Raw genomic sequence first — 20,841 nt, forward strand, 5'->3', positions numbered from 1 at the left:
GGTTTTAATGCCTTATTATAGAGCGAATTTAATCATAAACCTTTTGGATAGTTCCAATTGCTATCTAGTGCTTTTCATTTTTTTGAAACTAATTGCTTTCAAATTATTAAGCTAATTTTTAAACTTTGCTGTTTTTTGTTCTTTTTGTCTAATTGTTACCGAACCTTATTTTTGAGTGGTCCCATATATTTTCTATTGAAGTACAAGTTACGTTGTAAAATTTCAGTGTTGTGTGACGCTTTTTTGACCTTGCTAATGATTTTTTTTAAAAAAAAAAATTGGACATAAAGTTTTGGATGTAATTAATGTTTCTTGTTATTGTTGTTTTGATTTTATTGTTCGTTTTGACTTGCTTTCTTAATAATGGCTGATCTCATCAATCTGATGGAGCATTTTGTTACTCTACTGACTTATCTGTTTTGGAGGTTATCTTTTTGTTCATACACATTTTTAAAAAAAAACACTTGGATTTTTTTTGGGGGGTTGGGGTTTCATCTGTTCCTCATTTGGCAGACATATATGCCAAAAATGCGGATGGCCGGAACTTTATGTGCAAACGCACATTACCGAGCCTCCATGTTAAAGATTAGATTGAAAGATTTGCATTTAGTGGCAAATTTCTCAGTATGGCTGTTGACACCCTCAATATTTGTGATCAATTTCGAAAAGAGATGCCAATTTTGCTGAAGTTTTTCATTAAAAAAGAAGTCGCGATTTGATTAACTTAAACATTAGTTTTTTGTCGACACGCTCAATATAATAATTTGTTGACTCTGTTGACGAAAGAGTAAAAGTAAAAATAAAATTTTGTTGTGACAAAATGAAGTGTTGTAAAAACGAGAAAAAAGTTCCTTCAACAAATTTGGTAATGCAACATCTCTCGGTGGTATTATTTGTAGATTTTCACTAAAACAGATCTTTTTTATAATTTCATTGTATACGAAACCACTACCTCTATTCCCGTTACCTCTTTTCAGGATACTTATAAAAAATTATCAAAAAAAATCGTTGCATGAGATACTTGGTTTATGTATTGGATTGAGTAAGCTACAAATTTCTCGTAGTTGAATAAATTTTTTTTATTGCACCGAAAAAGAGCCCTACTTGCTGAAAACAGCTTACAGATGTAAAAGGTTTACAGAGAAGTTCAGAAAACACGTTGTTTTACTAAGCAGAAAAAATTAAAACTAATTTATTTACGATCCTTGACAAAAAACTAGAACTTAACCATGCGCGTGCTGAGCAAACTTCATTTTTTGCGTATTTGGGATCCTCTAAAGTTTTATGATCTCCTTATTGGTTAGGGTCACGAAATAGTGCATGAAAAATTTTAAAAAATTGAAATATGATCTTAATCATAAATCAATGAGGGCCATGATGTTCTAAGGAGGACTTGATAATTTTATATGGAAGTGTTTGGTTGCAGTTGATTGGATGAGAAATAACATATCACCATGGAGAGACTGTGGAACCAAAAAGTATGCAAAGCGCATTTTATGCCTTGTAAGCCCTTATTTTTGCCCAGGAAACTTAACTTCTGCGTGAAAAAATGAGTGAAATCTTGAAGTTTTAAAAGAATTTCACTTTTGTTTTCTCCGCTTACAAAAAGAGGATGATTAAGGTGCCATTTCTTTTTACTGTTTACCAAAATTTTACGTTTCGAAATTTCTAATATTCGAGGACAAATTACAAAAGTAACTCTGATTGAGATCAATACTAAATTTACAGCACGCATACATGCGTTACCCGAAAAATATTTGGTTCAAAGAATACCAGCTACAGAATTGTCGAAGAAAATGGACAAGATTTCTTGGCAAAAAACAGAAGCTAATGAACTTAGACAAGTGATCACTTATGTTTCGGTGTGCAATACAATCAGATAGACCAAAAATGTTAATTAGAAATCCATTAACAAGCTGAAAATTCTAGTTTACTTGGAAACATTGAGAACATACGTGAAATATCGTTTTCAAGAACGTACACTATGGTACCAAAAAACTACGTACGCATGAAGATTTATAAAAAAGCAATACAAACATCAAATAATGAAACATTTTGTGTTCAAATCTGTTCTCTAATAACGCGTCACAACAATGTTAGCTTTTTAAACGTCTGGTAGACGATTTTCATACTTTCCATACAGATATATCATGACGTCTGCGTCAATTCCATTCCAAATTTTATACACTAATTCTGCTAACTTTGCCAAGAAACTGTCTGTTTTCGTAATCGTTGCCTTTAAAATTGCCCATAAATTTTAAATAAGATTCAGATCTGGACTGTATGTTGACCTTTCCAGTACCTTCCGCTCGTTTTCTTCAAAAAATTGCCGATAAACTTCGATTTATGCAGAGGAGCATTATTTTGTTGGAACATAAAATCCCGGAAATGCATTTCTTCTCCGCAAGTTATGAAAATTTCTAAATAACCGACAGCGTTTAGCTTGTTTGGACACTTAACAAGCAATTTCTGTCCATCTGATAGTATTGCACACCAAATCATAAGTCATTGTTTGTCTGAACTCAAATTTTTGTGTTTTTTTTTCAAAAAATCTCGTTCCATTTCTCCAAAAAACTCCAACAATTTCGTCGCTGGATATGCGCACCCTTGTTTCATCAGTAAAAACAACATTCTGCCAGAAATAGAAAGGCTTCTTGAGCATTTTGAAACCATTTTGAACAAAAACAATTGCTTTTTTTTCTGCAAACTGACTTTTTTTGCAGCAGTTTTTGAAAAACGCCATATTTTTTGATAAGTCGTCTAACTGTACCTCTCGGAATTGTATCGTTGCAAGAGAAAGCGTCATAGGACACTCGAAAGCGCTCCAGTGAGGTTTTGGGATCTTTCAAAACCTCGGTAACTAACTTTTTTTTCTGACTTTTATGACAATGTTGGGGGCTTTCCGTTCGATTTTTGGTCCTCGAAACTATTATTTTTTAAGTGACGTTTCTATGCATACTCTGCACAGGATCTTGATTTCAAGTTGAGTTGGTTTTGTATTTTAGAAAAAATCCGACATCTCGTAGCGTAAAAACTTGGCAAACGGTGAAAGAACAAAGCGGTTTAACCATCTTTTCTGTTTAAACGTAGAAAGTGAGAATGAAATTTCTCTTAAAACTTCTAAATTTCACACCTTTTTTTGCGCCTTAGCGCAAATCCTGTTTTTGAAGCACGAATCATGCTTTAGATGAAGAAATTATGCTGTACGTAGCCTTTTAGTACGATAGTGTATTTTTCAACAATATAATGATCCAGTGCATAAATCAACGATTGTCAGGGATTTTGTGGAAGAAAATGAATGTTTTTAGATTAGCCGGCTTTTAATCCAGATCTAAATCCTATTGAATACTTACATGCAGGTTTGAAGCCGCACTGACGAATACAGACATGTTTTTTTGGTTGGACGCAGAATTCTTTAGAGAATTCTATTAAAACTATATAAACCACCGTCTACATGGTGCCTGTTTCAGTGAGTGGAGCTTTAGCTGAGAGATTCAGTTTTGGCTGCTACATGATTTTCTCAATCTTCAACACTCTCATCTACTGTGTCCCAGTACACTGGCTTTGGTCACCTCAAGGATGGCTGAATAAATTGGGTGCCATTGACATTGGTGGAAGTGGGGTGAGCGTCCTCAAAATATCCTTCAGAAGTGCCATTCAGAATTTACATTTAGGAACTACATGAACGCAGTTGCATGAATGCTTGCGAATAATCTTTGACTTAGTTCTATCTGGCTTTCAGGATAATTTCATGAACGATTGATTACAACGTGAGCTATAAGGTCAGTTCAAGATAAACCTATCGGAGTTTGTGAACTTGCGAATTTTACAAGATTAACCAAATTGCGAAACCAAAAGAGCTAATTGCCCAATAGCCATTTAAATGATTTATAAATTTAAATTGTGAATAATTTACTATGATAAGCTCCAACTCAGTTTTGATAGACTGATAGTTCAGAATGTATCGACTTCTTAATTCATCGTTCGCACAGGATATCTGGTATTGGTTGCAGGTTGTGCACATGGTGGGAGGTCTTACAGGACTGGTGGGTGCCTGGATGGTGGGACCGCGGACTGGAAGATATGATGGCAGTACTTCCAGAGACTTCGAGAGGATGGACAGTCCCACCAACTCACTACTTGGAATGTTCATTTTATGGTCAGTAAAGCACCAGAACGAGAATGGGGTGCATTAGTTGACCAAATTGATCGCTTTCATTTTATATAGCCAAACTGAAAATTCTATTAGGATAAACGATGTAAAATTAATTGAGAATAATTATGCTAGTTTAGATTATTTTTCCTTTAGGTGGGGCTGGCTGGGCTTTAACTGTGGCAGCACTTACGGAGTTGCAGGGGGCAAATGGAAACTGGCATCTGTGTAAGTCAAGTTGCACAGTATCTGCTAAAATTTCACTTAATTTACAGTTTTCATTTTAGTGCGCAAAAAGTTGCAAGAAACTTTGTGTCTGTGTCATGGCCCCAAATTTCTTGAATTAGTGTTTATTAATAGCCGCACAGCGATAGCTGGGGCTATTATTGGCCTTCTCTTGGTTTTTTTTACAATTCAAAGAATTTGAATTGTATTGGGGCGCTGTCTTTTTTACAATTCAAAGATTTTAAATTGTATTGGGGCGCTGTCTTTTTATTACGACTCGAAGAGGAGTATTAAAGAAGTCCTTTTTTTAATCAATTTTATTGGAGTGATTTTTGAAGCGGGAAATGAAACCCGTGAAAAATTTTGGAGTGATTTTGGGGCTGAGCAAAAGTTAAGAGCGTTGCAAAAAGAGAGTGGTTTTTGTTCATACCGCTGTTTTTGAGAGAGCGAGAAATTGATGTGTGAAAAAAATTTGTCTAAGCGAGCGAAATTTTTTTGTTCACGTGCGGCTTTTAAATGCAGTTTATTTTTGTAACTTTTGATGGTTATGAGGTTTGATTATGATATTGTATTAGTTTTAGGCTTGTTTTGATAAGAATTGAAGGTTTCATGTAGTTAATTCTGAGTTTAATGCTAATTGGGAGGATTTGATCAGTTTTGCTGTTTTTTAGACTAAATTTAATGATTTTTTGCCTGTTTTTTGTATTAATGCTATAAGTGGGACTTGAATGGAAACTTGCTAATTAAGAAATATTCAGATACCATTTGAGTGAAATTTTATTGCTGTAAATCATTTTTTTCTTCGGAAAATTGACAGAAACGTTGAGAAATTTTAAACCATTTTTCTTATTTTTTAGCAGTTTTTCTTTTTTTCTTAGTCTTAGTCTTAGACAAGTTTCTTAACCTATTATGACTTGCCCATTGTTTTGCGAGCTTTCCATTGCCCTAGTTGGAAAGGAATTTTACTCGACTTTATGTTTCCTTGTACTTTTAAAAAAACTCAAGTTAAAAAAAACTTAAATTTTTATAGTTTTTTGTTCAATTTGTTTCTGAATTCCCGTTCTATTCTTCCTTAATTTCTTATGGCATTTGTGGAGGTTCAAGGCTCACAATAATTGTCCTAGTTGTGTAGCCAAAAGTACAGTAAATTCGAGTTTAATGCTAATTTGTAATATTTGATCAGTTTTGCTGATTTTTAGACGAAATTTAGTGATTTTTTGCGTGTTTTTTTGTTTTAATGCTTTAAGTGCAATTTGGATAAAAGCTGGTTCAGAAATATTCGGATACCATTTGACTACAGTTTTCTTGGTATAACTCATTTTTTTGAGGAAAATTGACACAAAAATTGAGAAATTTTAAAACCATCTTTCTTATTTTTTTTGCAGTTTTTCTTTTTTCTTAGTCTTAGACTTAGACAAGTTTCTTAGCCTTTTATGACCTGCACATTGTTTTGCGAGATTTTCACTGCTGTAATTGCGAAGGAACTTTATGTGGCTTTATGTTTCCTTGTAATATAAAAAAACTCAAGTTAAAAAACTTAAGTATATATAGTATTTTGTTCAATTTTATTTTGAATGGCGTTTCTATTCTTCATTATTTTTTTATGGAATTTGTGGAGGTTCAGGGTTCACAATAGTTGTTCAGTTGTTTAGTCATAAGGATGGGCAAGTTTCTCCTTCGAGGCGTTTCCGGAATACTTTCGGCTATGCTTTTTTTAAGATCTGTTCACACATTTTCATGATTTTTGAAGTCAAATTGGAGTGGTGATTTTGGTCACGCCGAAACAGAAAAGGGAGCAAAAAAGCGAGTGAGTGGTTTTGCGGCGTAAATTTTTTTGCTCTAATTTTAAAGTAGAGTGAGAAAACGGTTTTTGAACAAAAATTCGATTTCTCGGTAGTGGTTTTTTGTTCACATGCGGCAATTTCACTCTGGTTTTTACTGTTTTATCGATTTTTTTGGATCGGATTTTTTTTCTAAATAGTTTTCCCAATTTTCTCAAAAATTACTTCCTCACTTTGAAATTGACTTTTATTTACTTCAATTCAAAGAGGAAAGGTCAAATGGGTGTGTGTCACTCTAAATGAAGGTTATTTGAGATCAGCTATTAGAGGCAGCAATAAGTTATACAGATTTTTAATCAAAATATAACAGATCAGCTTTCAATGAAGACAAATTTTTTTGCTCTGTCTTTTTTACTGTTTTTTTAGACGGCCGATCTACGAATCTATTGCGGCTATTTTCTGGCATTCTGCCAGCTATGTTTTTTTTAGGGATACTGACTCTGAAAACTTTAAGTCATCCCCTGAAACTTGTTTCATTGAAGTTTTATATCAGAGTATTTTCCTATAAAAACTTACATGGTAGTTCGTGGTAACACTTTTAGTCGTGCTATTTTTAGACGATACGCAGAATTGATTAAAAATGAGCTAATCGAATTAAACGTTGCTACAACTATTAAATGATGCAAGAAAAATCAAAGCGAATAAGGATAACCTCGAACTGGCAACTGAGCGTATAGGAACTACTGCGATCGTGGCCTCCGCTTCAATTTGCCATAAAGTCTGTATCATATCTATGAAATTTGACAAAGTGAAGCTGAGATCAATTGTTTAATGTCTTAGAACATGCAAATTTTTTCAGATCACGATTTAAATTTCTCCAATTTAACCTGCTGTTCGTCTGGTTCATCAATTTTCACTCCTAAAAACTATAGAGGACTAAAAATCTCTAGCGCTCTCATTAGATCTCAATCAAGTAAATATGTTTGCACTGTTATACCCGGTTAAAATTGTACGACGAGTGCGCAGATAAATGGTTTCAGTGGCCATATAGGTGAAATTGCTGAAAAATAATAATTTTTTCTGACGTGACGGATTGGAAGCAACTGCCTCCTATACGGTTGCTTCGATAATTCAAACTACCACAAAAAACACCTGATTTACAATGTCAGCTTTAAGATATCATGTCAACGGGAGTGTGTAACCACTTAACCGTTAAATGCATAGTAAAGAAGTTAATCCTTACATAATAGCATGGGTTGGAATCATAAGGAGAGACTAAGGAAGTACGAAGGAATTAACTAATATTTGAACTTTTTGAACTTTTTTCTTTTTCTGCTCGAAAAAACGGTTGAGCAGTAAGAAAATTTTTTTAAACACGGATGCTCGTTTTTCAGCTGTTGGTTTCAGACAACAATAAGATGGCCCGTACGAATTTGTGCGCAGCACAGTTTGTTCCAACACACCCCTAAAGTTTGCAAACAACAATTAAATTCTGTCTGAGAAAACGTTGGGAGTATTAGAAAGCCGAAAACAACTTAGGTACTGGCGACTTGTAATGTTAGAACCAGAAAATATCGTTTTTTTGGGAGGAAAAAACGAAAACTCTTCAATTCATTCTAGAATAATAACCGTCGTACAATTGAAAAACACAAAACCAGACGAACTTTACCACACACACAAACACACACACACACATCACCCATATTACCACAAAAACGCAAACACACAAATACAAACTCCAACAACAAATACATCTTGTCATCCTTAATTTAGGTCTTTTGTTTATTCGAAATAACTGTGAGCATTTTTGGAGCAATTTGACTCGGTAATTGTGTTTTTCGCACTAACTTTGAAACAAAATTTAGGAAATATTTTGTCCGTTTTGATGTTTCTTGATAATAATGGGACAAAAATATTTTCTATCCAATTAACAATTAAATTCATTGCAAAGAAATTAATTCTTACATAATAGCATGGGTTGGAATCATAAGGATTGACTAAGGAAGTACGAAGGACTGAATTAGTTTAAAAAAAATCTCTCCATGATAAAGTTGCTCCAGAAATACTATAACACGGTTACTTAGAAAGGAGAAATACAATTTGCTCTTAACTGTTGCAGAGGCTTTTGCAGAGGCTTTTTTTTATCCACAAATCAGTATATATAAATTTTCAGGAAAAAAATTGGTTTGCGTAAGTTTTTGTATGATGTGTCATTTGATGGGAAACTTTGATCGGAAGCAGATGATGCTGTTGCTTGAGAAGAGTCAACTGCATTTTGGTAGAAACAGAATTATATACTCCAGATAAATTTTTATGGTTTTAATTCAAAAGTGATCGGATAATACCGTTTGACGGGACAGCGTGTTAATGACGAAATTGACTCAGTTCTTATATATTCAAAAGATTTGTCTTGGATCGACCAAAAAAACCAAAACAAGAAAGAAAAAATTGACATTAAAATTCTCAATGTAGTTCCATCATACAAAAACAAACTTTTTGAACTTTTTTTTCTGCTCGAAAAAAAGGTTGAGCTGTAAGCAATTTTTTTTCAAACACGGATGCTCATTTTTCGACTGTCGATTTCAGACAACAATAAGATGGCTCGTACGAGTTTGTGCGCAGCACAGTTTGTTCCAACACAGCCCTAAAGTTTACAACAATTAATTTCTCACTGAGAAATCGTTGGGTGTATTAGAAAGCGGAAAGTACCTGATGTATTGGTGACTTGTACCGTTTGAACAAAAAAAACATCTTTTGGAAAAAAATGGTTTGCGAAGAGATGTATTACCATCAAGGTGTGAAAAACATATTCTTGGTTTTGCGCTGATTTAAAGTGGCAAATTGCAACAAAGATTAGTTAATTTAAGTAGTTTTAATGATTTTGACAGCTTTTGCCTTTAGCCCTTAGTTGTATCTAACTTTTGAGAAAATTTTCTTTCTCTCTTATGAACCTATCCCACACACGTTACTGGAACAGTTATACAAACAATCACAAACACGCACACGCTCACTCAAACTCAAACACGCAAAGATAAGCCCTGAAATTGAAATCAAATTAAAATTTTACTTTGGGCAACTCATCCTTAGACATGGTTTGTCATCAATTATTTAGTAATTGTTTGTTTTATATGAAAAACAAAGTGTGGATTCATCGAATTTGAAGAGTTTTTCTCAATTTTGATTTTTCTTGAGCAAACATGACCAATTAGTTTTTAAAAATTGGTTTTTAAAACTGGAGCAATTAGTTTTCAAAAAATTTGTATTATGTGGTGAACAAGAAATGGATTTTTGAGGTGATAGTTGCAAAGTTGACAATAAAATTTGGAAAGATATTTGTATGTTCATGAGCAAAATGGACAAATTCGTTTTTAAGAAATCCCGCAAATGTGTCCATTTTGATCTAATGAAAATCATTTTTGGTTCAGAAGATGCCTAAAAGCACAGTTTGAAGTCAAAGGTATTTTTTTCGTTTTTTAAGATTTTTGGCAGTTTTTGCAATCTGCATCCACTTGTAGCGATGTAAAAGAACTTTTAAGGCTCTTTTTTAGTAGCATATTGAGGCTTGTTGGTGATCAATGCATTTCAGGTTTTGGATTTTCCACATTTTGCAGTTTATGTAAAGGAATAGAAAAGTTCAGAGAAAAATTTCTTTGTACAGTTTCCAAAAAACTCCTGATATTAAACAAGGACATTCACTATCAGTAAACCAGTCAATTCTTTAAAGGAAAAGCTCAGAGTCTGGAGAAGATCAGTTCGAAGAGCAATTCCTCATTAAGGGAATTGACAAAAAATTGTTAACTTGTTTTAATTTGCTTAATCTGGCCATTCGTAACCTCTCTACTTCTCAGCATATTCTGTGTTGAGTTATACTAGAGGAGATTAGTTCGAACGATCTGCTCTGACAATTTAAAGAATACAAATAAAAAGGATAAGAAAAGATTTCCATCTTTGCTTTTCATTAATGATTTGTGTTGATTTGATGTTGCTGTCATGACACGGCTTTTTTAGGTCTCTGCAGATTTGAGAAGACAAAATAGTTTGTTCAAATGAAAAAGGAAGAATTGTATGCAAAAAGAGCTCTAGATTTCAGAAGAGACTACTTGTTTTTGCTTTTAGTTTTGCAATTTTACAAGATAATTTTTTGCTGTTTAGAGAGATCTAATTTGCCTGAAATCTTGTTTTTTTGTGAAAATTCTTTTCGATACGGAGTACAAAGTGGTTCTTACATTAGTATTCAATCAGCAAAAAAAAACAGAGAAACAAATAAAATCATTTTTTCGTCAGCAAAATTTTGGAACGAAAGTATTTTAAGTTTAAGAAATTTCTGTTTAAATAGTTTAAAATGTTCTTTTTTGGAATTGAAACTTCTAAGAATTATTTGTGACAACCAAAATTCCATTTAACCAAATTAAATTTCCGGCAAATTACTCCGATTTCCGTTTTTTATCTCAAAAAATTCAACGCGATCTGTTACCCCCCCCCCCCCCCCCCCCCGCGAATAATCATACTTTTTTTTTATAAAAATCGAATTGAAACTTTGTCCCAAGGGCTACAAAATGGTGTTTTTCTTCTTTTTTGTCTACGTGTTAACGAAAAGTGAAAATTTTATAGCTTGGCTTATATATTTTGGAAAAAAATGTTGGAACAATTAGCGTTGATTCATACAAATTTGTTCATCTATCATTTGATTTTGATGTATTTGTGAAAACAGGATTGCTAAGTGATTGCAGCAAAAAAATTTAACGATCGGAAAAGAGGCGAAAATTAGGGGAGTTCAATAACTGGACATACTTTTTCTGTTTATAGTGATTGGCCTTATTAGTCTATCGAATGGCCACGCAATTTAGGCTCTCCTTTGTCAATAAACAATAAAATAGGAAAAATTTTAATGACGAACAACCGCAATCACGTCGTCTAAAAGGCTTGTGATTTTTGTTTTGCGGTCTTTAAAAATACTGGCCATCTGTAAGCACTTCATGTTTTGTAAAATAGTGTCAGTTAAATGTTTTCATCATTTTTCTCAGAGCTGCAGTGACGACCATCAATGCTTCAGTTGCTGGCGGATTTGTGGCTTTCATTATCAGGTATTGTTATATTCTTACAAATTGTGATCAGTTTTTGCCCCGAACTGAAAACCGCGATAGCAGTGGCCAAGCATGTTAGCAACTCCAGAAAGCTTCCCCTTTCCTTCCATATCATAAGTATTCCGGATCTCCTTATTGTTCCGACCCCATTTGTGAGGGGGGGGGGGGGGGGCAGTTTTTTGAATTTTGTTTTTTTTTCGAGGAGTTACCGAGGATTAAAAATTTGTGTGAACACGGGATATTTGTCATGATTTTATTCACTTTTAGCGTAATTTTTGTTCAAATTGGGATTTTTTTATTAAAAACAATATGAATTCAAAATTACATTTCACATTACAAAAGGAATAAATTTTGTGCTCCTATTAGACGAAAGGCGATAAAGAGCCCAGTTCTGGACTCATAGAGAAGTTTACTATGAGAAAAATCGAATTCAATTTAAGAGCTGTTTTTATTACAAAAGTTTTCATATTTTTTGCTTTTCTTTAGGTCATTTAGAGAATGGCCACTTTTCATATCGAGTTTTTGTTAGTGACAAACCTCATTTACAGTAAAATGATGCCCAATGAACAAAAAGTTTGTTTTCAAGGAAGCAATCATGTTTTTTCGGCTTCGACTCTGAGTTTTTGTAATTCTTAAGGAAAATTTGATTTCATTTTGTGTTTTGCTTAATTTCTGTAGTCCTATGGCATAGAAGTGTTGTGCAATAGGCTTCCTAATGAGCATTAAGTAAACCTATCTAGTGCTTTCAATGGACATCGAATGGCTGTTAAGACCTTAACGATAACTTTTCGAATATTCTTTTTTGAACAAAAAACTCAGTAATGACAGGACATCCTTCCTTTCTGCTGCACACAAAAATATTGTTCTTATGACTCCGACGCAACGAGTTTTCATAATTTTGGTTCTTTTTGAAATCTTTCACTTTACCCTAAAACTGATAGTTCCCATTGGCTGAGAGAAGACGTTCAGTGGATCATAGATGAAGTATTCAGAGAAAGGCTTTTGGTTTAAATGACTTCGACACTTTTTTCTCGCACTTTTCTACTGAATTTTTGGTTTTGGTTGAATTTGATGTTGTTTTCATGGCCATAAGACTAACTGTTATGTCTTATCGAAGAGTTATGAATGAAAAACATCATTATCCTCCCATAACTTAGCGTACTTAATGACTTCCGTTGAAAGCTATTTAATTTAATAGCATTGATACTACGGACTTTCTCAAAATGTTCGTTGTCTTATTGTAATTGTTGATTTTTTGAAATCACATTGTTAAAAAAGAAGAATCTCAGTGCTGTTAGAAAATTAATTAATGAATTATTTAATTGAAAATAGAAGTTTTATTGATAGGGCTCTTTAAAAGGCTTCGACATTTTTCTCTCAATTTTTTCCATGTTACTGTTCTTGCCTTTTTTTACTCTTTATGTAGTCGTAAAATGCCGAGAAGTCTCACAAGCTTCTAATTGAGGATTGAATGAATGATGTTACTCAATGCAGTCAGATTACGACGATTAGTCTTAAAGTTTATGATATCTTTCTTTTTCAAAAAAAATTCTAAACTTTTCTGTTTTTGTTGTTCTTTAACTTGTAACTTATTCTCATCATTGAGAGGTCGCATATCATTCCTTGTATTTCCACAATTAGCGTACTTACTGATATTTTGTTGTAACTGATATTTTGTTTCTGGACAATATGCGTTTTCATAAAGATTTGTGAGTGGTCAATATGGGCTGCTTTTTCTCTTCTTTCAGAACAGTCACGTAATAACAGATCCCGTTGATTTCCAAATGATGCCCAAGTGAATTTGTTTAAAGTTTCAGTATAATATTAGCTGAATTGGTATAAATAATATATGATAGCTATTGATTTTGATGGCTTCAACAATTTGTGTTTTCGAAAACATTTGTATTTTTTTGTAATTTTCTGCATCTTTCCGTTTCTATGGCTTAATCTTAGAAAAGACAGGTCCTATCTGTTTTGTAATGACTTTTTATTAATTTTATCAACAATTAATTCGTTAAAAGCTAATAATTTTCCAGGACACTTGACACTACTTCGCTTAAAAAATGCTGATTGATTTTTGAATTTCGCCTCATTAATTCCGCTTTTTGTTTATTTGTTACCTACTCTCATTAAGGAAAAGCCCTTCCTGCTGTGTAGTTAAGAAGAAGTAATTTTTTGCAGTCAAGGTTTTATCTAATTGCATTTTGACGTTGTTACTAGGTGCTTTTAAATTTAGATATTAAGTTTTTGTTTTCCCTTATTTTGCAGTTTGTTTTTTCTTGTATTCTTTTTAATCTCGTGGGCATTCATCAAGTAATTCAATTATTAGTTTGGGTGTGTAACGAGTTTTTTAAACTCAAACATCTTTTTTTTATTATCTCTTCATTTGGTTGACAATTAAGTCAAAAATGTAGATGAGTCTAGGTCGGAACATCATGTGCGAACGCACATTAACGAGCCTCCTTGTTCTATTAAAGGACGAAATTAAATTCACAACCGGTGTAGCTCTTTCCGTTTAATGAATGGAATTCTATCCCTATTTGAGACCTATAATGATGAAATTACCACGAACTTCAAAATTGACCCTGTAACCAATACAGATAACTACAAAAATAATGGTGTCTAATCATTTAAAACCGCTTAAAAACAAATCAAACAAATCTATAATTCATTATCTACATTAAATGCTGTTTTATCAGTTTCGGAAAAAAACCCCAATGGAAAAAATCCCCACTTAATTTTAGGTAGAAAATAAAGCCCCACGGAAATAAACCTGTACTTGACTTTTAACGAGCTGCGCATGTAGCGCACTTGGCCATTCCTCGTGAGCCACAGCCATGCCTGAGCGGCCCGTGGGACTTTCGATAAAAAATTTGAAAAATCTTCAGTTTATTAGACCAGCAATTCCGTAATTAGTAATCCAGGTTGAATTTTAACTCTTTGCCTCGAATTATTTGGAGCATTCAGTTTCGACTGTTTTTGTTTCAGTTATATAGCAAAGAGTGGCAAATTTGAATTGCACTACATCATCAGTGGTACTCTGGGTGGACTGGTATCCATTACTTGTAAGTGTTCTTCAGTGAAGACACCGTTTTAACAATTAATGCAATAAAAAATTATGCAATTATTTAAACTGAGCATGCCTTAATGTTGCCCAATCGGGATTCGTCAAATATATTCAGAAGCTGAACTGTTGATGTTTGATCAGACGCCCAATTCAAACAACGATTTGGTCTCTTGCTGTTCTTCCGGTACTTCAAAAAAAACCTACCGAGTCGAGACCAAAAGAATTTGCATAATACCAATTCTAATTGGGCGACAAGATTTTATCGATTATAACATTTTCTCATATTTTTTTGCTGATTGGGTGGATCAACCGTTATGGCTTATTATTCGCCCTTGTTGGCAAATGATACTGCTGGGAAGCTCCCCTCTATTTGGTCGAGTACTGATTTTCACGCAACATGCATATTTCTATTCAAATCCGAGCATCAATTATTATTGTGTCTAAACAGCGCAATTGTACTTATTAACACAGCATGTTGTAACTGGTTAAAAAATACAGATAAGTCAGCAGGCTGGAAATGGCTGGGTCGAGTTTTGGTCTAAAAATAATGTAAGATAGCGGTGAATAGCGGTAAAAAAATTTTTTTTTCACCGCAAAGCGCCCGCATCTTTTGGCGTTGAATGCGGTGAATTTTTATAAGATTTGCGGTTTTTAGCGGTGAAATTTTTAGCCAGTGTATGACCGAAACGGTCATACACTGGTTCGAACCTCTAGCCTCCTATATGTCAACAACTTCCTATTCCACTGCTCCATCTGTTATTTACTTCAATGCTATTTCCTGTGAATTTAAGATAAGCGTTGAATTTAGCGATGACTTATTTGTAAGATTTGCAATTTTAGCGCTGAAATTTTTTTTCACCGCATTCTGGTGGTAGCGGCGAAAATTTTCCACCGCTTAAGCGGTGAAACTTTTTTTTCATTGCTTATTAATTTTTTCATCGCATTCAACGCATTGAGCGCAAATCTTACAATTTTAATTCAAATTCATCACAAATCTTTTAGCAATTTCTAGCGGAGACACCTCGACCCGGTTTTTTGCCACCAAATAAGGCGATTCTTTTCCAAGCCATCTGAACCGAATAGCAGATTTAAGCAAAACTTTACAATGCCAGTGGTCTGAAATGGTGAAATGTATACCCATTTAATTGCACTTTTGAATTTTTGCTCGTCATTTTGTTTTCAGCTGCAGGTATAGCAAAATAAAACAACCTCGCCGATTGTGAAGTGACTAAAAGTTGTTGGGGCAACGGTAACGTCTAGAGTGGCTTGGTGATCTGCCATTTTCAAAGTCATCAAGAACACAGGTTTAATAGAATGTGCGATAGTCTTTTCATTAGGTACACTTAAAGAAGACACTGGCAAAAAGGACAATAGAAAAGCTAGAAACAGGCAATATGAAAAGACATGGCCTTGAAGGCACAAATATACAAAATCATTGACTGATAATTTTAAAAAAGCTCATCTATGACTTCATAGAGCCCAATGGTACCATAGTCATTAATGAGATTTAGTAATAAAAGGAAAAACGAACTACAAAAGAGACAAAAATCGAAAATGATTTACGAACACACATACTGGAAAAACTAAGCTGTCAAGCAGAAACTTTATGGAAGTACACTTTTGCCTCATTAGAGACCAGGTGTCTTCTCAATGACAAACCCGATTTCAAACCAAACTTCAAAAAGAACAAACAAATGCTAGCAGATTTTAAAAAAAACTATGAATAATTTCATGAAAATCTAATTACTGAATCATAAAATTGAGCAACGAAAAGGTCCTTCTGAAAAAAGGTCCCTTAACGCCTTTTTAAACTGTCTATGGGAACATTCGTTATTTAAATTTATTGCGAAGCAAACAGATATACCAACAAATACGAGTAAACTAAAAAAAAGATTACACATATTTTATGATAACTTGAAGAATCCAAATTATTTTAAAAAACTTCCGTTCAGTGATTGCCATTCCAGAAAAATTTCTTTCTCATTTCTTGAGCGGCTTGAAAGATTTTTACGCTTTTAAAATATCCTTTCTCTTCTTTTTACTATCACAGCAAAACCTAATTACTGCTAAAAGTTGGTTTTCATATTCCATCTTGAAATTAACAACGAGAACCGTAACTGCCTCGCATTCCGGGCATCATTTTTGAAACGCAAAATTGAACAAAATTACTGTGAACCGGTAAATTTTAATTAAAAATTTACAACTGAAAAACTCTTCGAGAAGGAGCATTTTTATTATTTTGCGCTCGATGTGCTTTTTGACAATGCCGCCAGTCTTTCTAAGTTAGTTTTATCAATCATGAAGAATTCACCGAGCGAACAAAATACAGTTGAGTATATGGTGCCTGCCACCACTGAGTGGGGTTGAAACAAATACTCGTTTTATAATTCTTAGGGCATACTGTTCCGAATATGCTGAAATACAATGTGAAATAAGATATCAAAAATTGAAGGTTTTCTGTATTTAAACGAAACGTTACAACAAAAATAAAACACAGTAAGTGAGTAAACATAAACAAAAGATTTCGACGCTAACACTGAGAAGATTAGAAAAATGTCGACTAAAGGATTTTGCGTCTGAGAAAAAAGTAATGCTCAAAAATATCTTGCAAAAACAAAAATCTCTGTGAAAACGATTCGACAGAAATATGATGAAACTGGAAGTAATCAGTCTATTGGGACTTTGTTTCTTTCTCAATTTTGTATCAATAGATAACTAATACGCTATCCGACGAACGCATTGATTTTCAGATCCAGTAAAAAAACAAATAAACTCAGGGCAACAAATCTAGCGTTAAGTTTTACTTGCCTTAGTCTACATTCAGGAGCGGTGAGCAATTCAATCTAATTCCTTCCAAAAAACACGAAACAGTAGGCTAAGTGAACAATTCTTTGCTAATCCAGAAATTGTAATCAATTGCCAATCGGCTGAGCCATTTCGCAGAAAAAACGCATAAAAAGAACTTAGAGCGGAAAATATGGACGAAAGTTGTCTTATAACAAACACAAAAATTTTCCTTCTAATGATATGTATCAGTCATCTGAATTTATTTGCTGACGTTCTCCGGACCGCAAGAATATGTTGGGAAAAATGAAACAAGATTGATGAGTGGACGGTCCTAACCACGCGCAAACTAAAACGGAGCGTTTGACGCTTTTGCATCTGCCACCTAGATCTATGGCTCAGAGCAGGCACAAATTCCGCAAGCGAACTTGAACAAAACTAAAATGGCTAAGGAATACCTGACGATCGCCGAACTTGGTGTTTTTGACGAGTTCGGAATATAGAATGAAATAGAATTGCTCAGTTCTCAAGAACTAAGTCACCTCCGCCCAACTACAGAAATGCAAAACATCCCTGGACATACCACGCGTGACCGCAGCTGCTGGGTTATCACGTGACATTGTGGTTCTATTCGTTAAATTTATCCACTGCAAAACGATGCTACTATCTTTCATCTTGAACATTTCATCCATATCAACAAACAACGGTCCAAAAAATACTTTTTCGTGAGTGCAGTGAGAAGAAAGGCTTAAAGTTCTAAAGTAGAAACGTTCACCGCCTTCATAGGTGCAACGCTGACCAGGGCCCCGGACGATTGCCAGCTCTGTTTAAATCTCAACGGAAGAGAAAATTATTCGAGGTCCGAAAAATGCAACACAACTAAATAAGTCAACAATCATTAGCGGGTTCAAAAAGTTGAACAGGTTCTGAAAAGTGACTTCTTTGTATTGTAATTATGCCACCTGTGAATTTCAAAGCACCACGCAAGGAACTTATGTGTACCGTTTTCAGTAACTCCTTATTCGGAATTTGTTTACTGAAACACCAAATATTTTTGTTTATTAAACATGCATCCTATCGAAATGTGCTTTATGACCAACAGGTGTTAAATACGAAACGTAAAATTAGTCGCTGCGCTATACTCTGGGGTGGTGCTTTTTGTTATTATGTTGCTCACATCAAAAGCGTGGTTGTTTATGCCCAATCCACTGAAGCCCAATCACATGAGAGGCCTTTCACTTAGATGAAGTAATCACTTTCAATTCTGTCAATTCAGAAGATCCGTCAATTTGGCCCGCAAGATCTGGTACATTGACTCCAAATTTATACAACTTGTTCCTGCCTAAATGGAGAGTTTGCACCAATTGTTCCAACCTAAATAAGGCATCTTCTGGGCACTCCATTGACTTTAAATAATGGTCCATATAAAAATTCCGAAAAACGTTCTTCACATCCTTCAGTTTCTTTCTGACATTACCACGGGCTGTTTGTGCACTGCAACGCATACTTTGCACAAGTGGATGAGTCTTTAGCACCAAATATATGATACGTATATTCATATGCCACAATGTTAGACGTGATGTGTTCCCGCCACAAAATAAACACGAAGGTGGCTGGTCACCTTTTGGCACTCCAAACTGGGAGAACATTTCCTCAATGTCTGCTGAAACTATGATTGGATGTTGTCGAAACCGAAGTAGTACCTAATTTAAGTTCTGTTGCAGATGAGGTCCGACGGGTAATGACATATTAGGATTTGCATACTGAGTTTAGCTGACCCACTCAGTACCTCATGAACATCGCTTAGCTTGTTCGAGTTAGGCATGGGCTTGCAAAGTAGTTTCGTGGGTATCTTTCCGCTACTACGTAACTTTTGTCCAAGTGCTTCTTGCACAACCCGTGACTAACATTTGTCCAGCCATTATCGAGATCTCTAAGTTTGCATAGAAGTTTTTTAAAGCTTGGTTATTCGTGATCCCCTAGTCTGTTGCACCAGAACCAAAAATTAGTTATTACGTAAACTGATGTCGTCCTCATCTCGTTGCACTCCGACAAAAAATTGAAACTGAACCTGAAGAAGAGGGTTAAGACCACTTACGGCCCGACCTATGATTAAGCAAACGAAGAAAGGCGAGTACTTTTTTTCGCCGGCGAATTACTATCACAGGCAGATGGCGTTAGAGTACTACTGGCTTTAGTGCTGTACCGTGCAATTCAAGTCTATCAGCGGGACTACTGGCGACCCAAGCATAGTCGAATGTAATCTGTATCTTGTGAACTTAGAGCCGTGATATCTGTACCAGCGACGTTCACCTACTTTAATTCAGTCACCCAATGTTGGTCTTTGGAACTGCTGACAGATGACATTGAGAAGATTTTAGATGAAGTCTGCACATTTTGAGGTTTTCTTTGATTTACGCCTGTGTTATTTCGAAGGATGTTTTTGCTCCTACGCTACTGTGATGAATAAACCTTCTGGGTTTCATGGGAAATGTGCAGGGGGAGCTAGCGCAATGATTGTCCTTGCTGCGCTTTCTTGTTGCTTGCGGAACGAACGGTTCTGTCTTAAACAATAAAAACACATATTTGGTTCAACTGCTACATTTTTTCATTGTGAGATTTTTTTTCGTGAAGACTCGACACTCCAAAAGGCAAAGAATACCTTTACAGTAACGCAGCTAGTGAAAGAAGCTGTTGCTGCATTTGAAGTTGTTGTTGTGTCCTTCTGCTGTGTGCTGGTAGCAGATGTCTAGACGGCGACTTTGATTTTGGTTAATGAGTTGGTGTTCGCTTCATTTTGGGCCCTTGTTGACGTTTGTTTAATGAAAGTCTTGTCGTCCCTCGGCATCCTCCTTCAACCAGTTGTTGCGGTCGAAGATAATCGGGTTAATAATTTTTTTCTTAACAGTGAAGAGAAACAATGACTAACTCATATTGTTCGGAAATTTTGTACCTTTTTAAACTAGGGTAATCACAAATTTGATGTAGTCACTAGTGCGCATTTTTAAAGACAGAAGATTGCCAGGTTTGGCACAAGTTAACAACAGTGCACTAACAACAGCCTGAGGCCGATCGAATTTATTTTGTAAAGTTTTTGTGCATTTTTGCGTTCCTATACACCACAGATATTGTGCTCAGCGATTGCAGTTTTTGCTTTCCCTGTTACAACGGTTTTATGGAACGTCAGCTTGACGTCCTCCTTCATGAACTCCGAGTCAATCGCGCATTTAAATTTCCCGGACCATTCATGTCAGTGCAAGGGATCGCCATTATAGTGCGAAAAATTCCACTCCTGTAAGGGGTCATCATTCATCATATTTGTGATTGCCTCCGCTAGCATCCTAATTAGAATTGTTGAGATCCGTAGACAGGACCCTAGTTTATGTTATTTCAGCGGTAATTCAAAACCTCTCAAATTACATTATTAATGGTTGAATGTGGCAAAATTAATTAAATTCAGTTTTTTACTGCCCGTTTGGCGCTCAATAAAAACAATTTTTCGCCACAAATATTTTTCCACAAATTTTTTTGCCTCGTTACTTGAGCCGTTTTAACTTCATTTGTCAGAATTTGAGAATTGTGAATGCGCATTTTTCCCAAATGATTAAGTAATTGAAAGCCTTGTTTCGTTATTCTCATGAAAAATCTGCATGGTTGAAAATTTAGTTGATATTTGTAATTTAACACAATTGTTGAGGACTCTATTAACATGTTTTGCTATGCAGATTTCGACAATACGAAAAGTTT

General features: G+C 34.7%; 2 protein-coding genes across 3 annotated transcripts in view; both read left to right on the forward strand.

Annotated features, from left to right (window-relative positions):
• LOC142341363 (uncharacterized) overlaps positions 1–20,841 on the forward strand; it is a 513,659-nt gene that overhangs the window by 266,554 nt on the left and 226,264 nt on the right. The window lies entirely within an intron of this gene.
• The window catches only part of LOC142345037 (ammonium transporter 2-like), a 56,235-nt gene that overhangs the window by 14,219 nt on the left and 21,175 nt on the right, over positions 1–20,841 (forward strand). The window contains exons 4-8 of the mRNA XM_075397150.1: positions 3,471–3,622; positions 4,014–4,159; positions 4,310–4,381; positions 11,184–11,243; positions 14,232–14,308. Coding sequence (XP_075253265.1) covers positions 3,471–3,622; positions 4,014–4,159; positions 4,310–4,381; positions 11,184–11,243; positions 14,232–14,308 — 507 coding nt within the window. The remainder of the gene's footprint in view (positions 1–3,470; positions 3,623–4,013; positions 4,160–4,309; positions 4,382–11,183; positions 11,244–14,231; positions 14,309–20,841) is intronic.

This window comes from Convolutriloba macropyga, chromosome 1 (genome assembly GCF_964194025.1).
Source record: "Convolutriloba macropyga chromosome 1, txConMacr16.3, whole genome shotgun sequence".
Classification (NCBI taxonomy): domain Eukaryota; kingdom Metazoa; phylum Xenacoelomorpha; order Acoela; family Convolutidae; genus Convolutriloba; species Convolutriloba macropyga.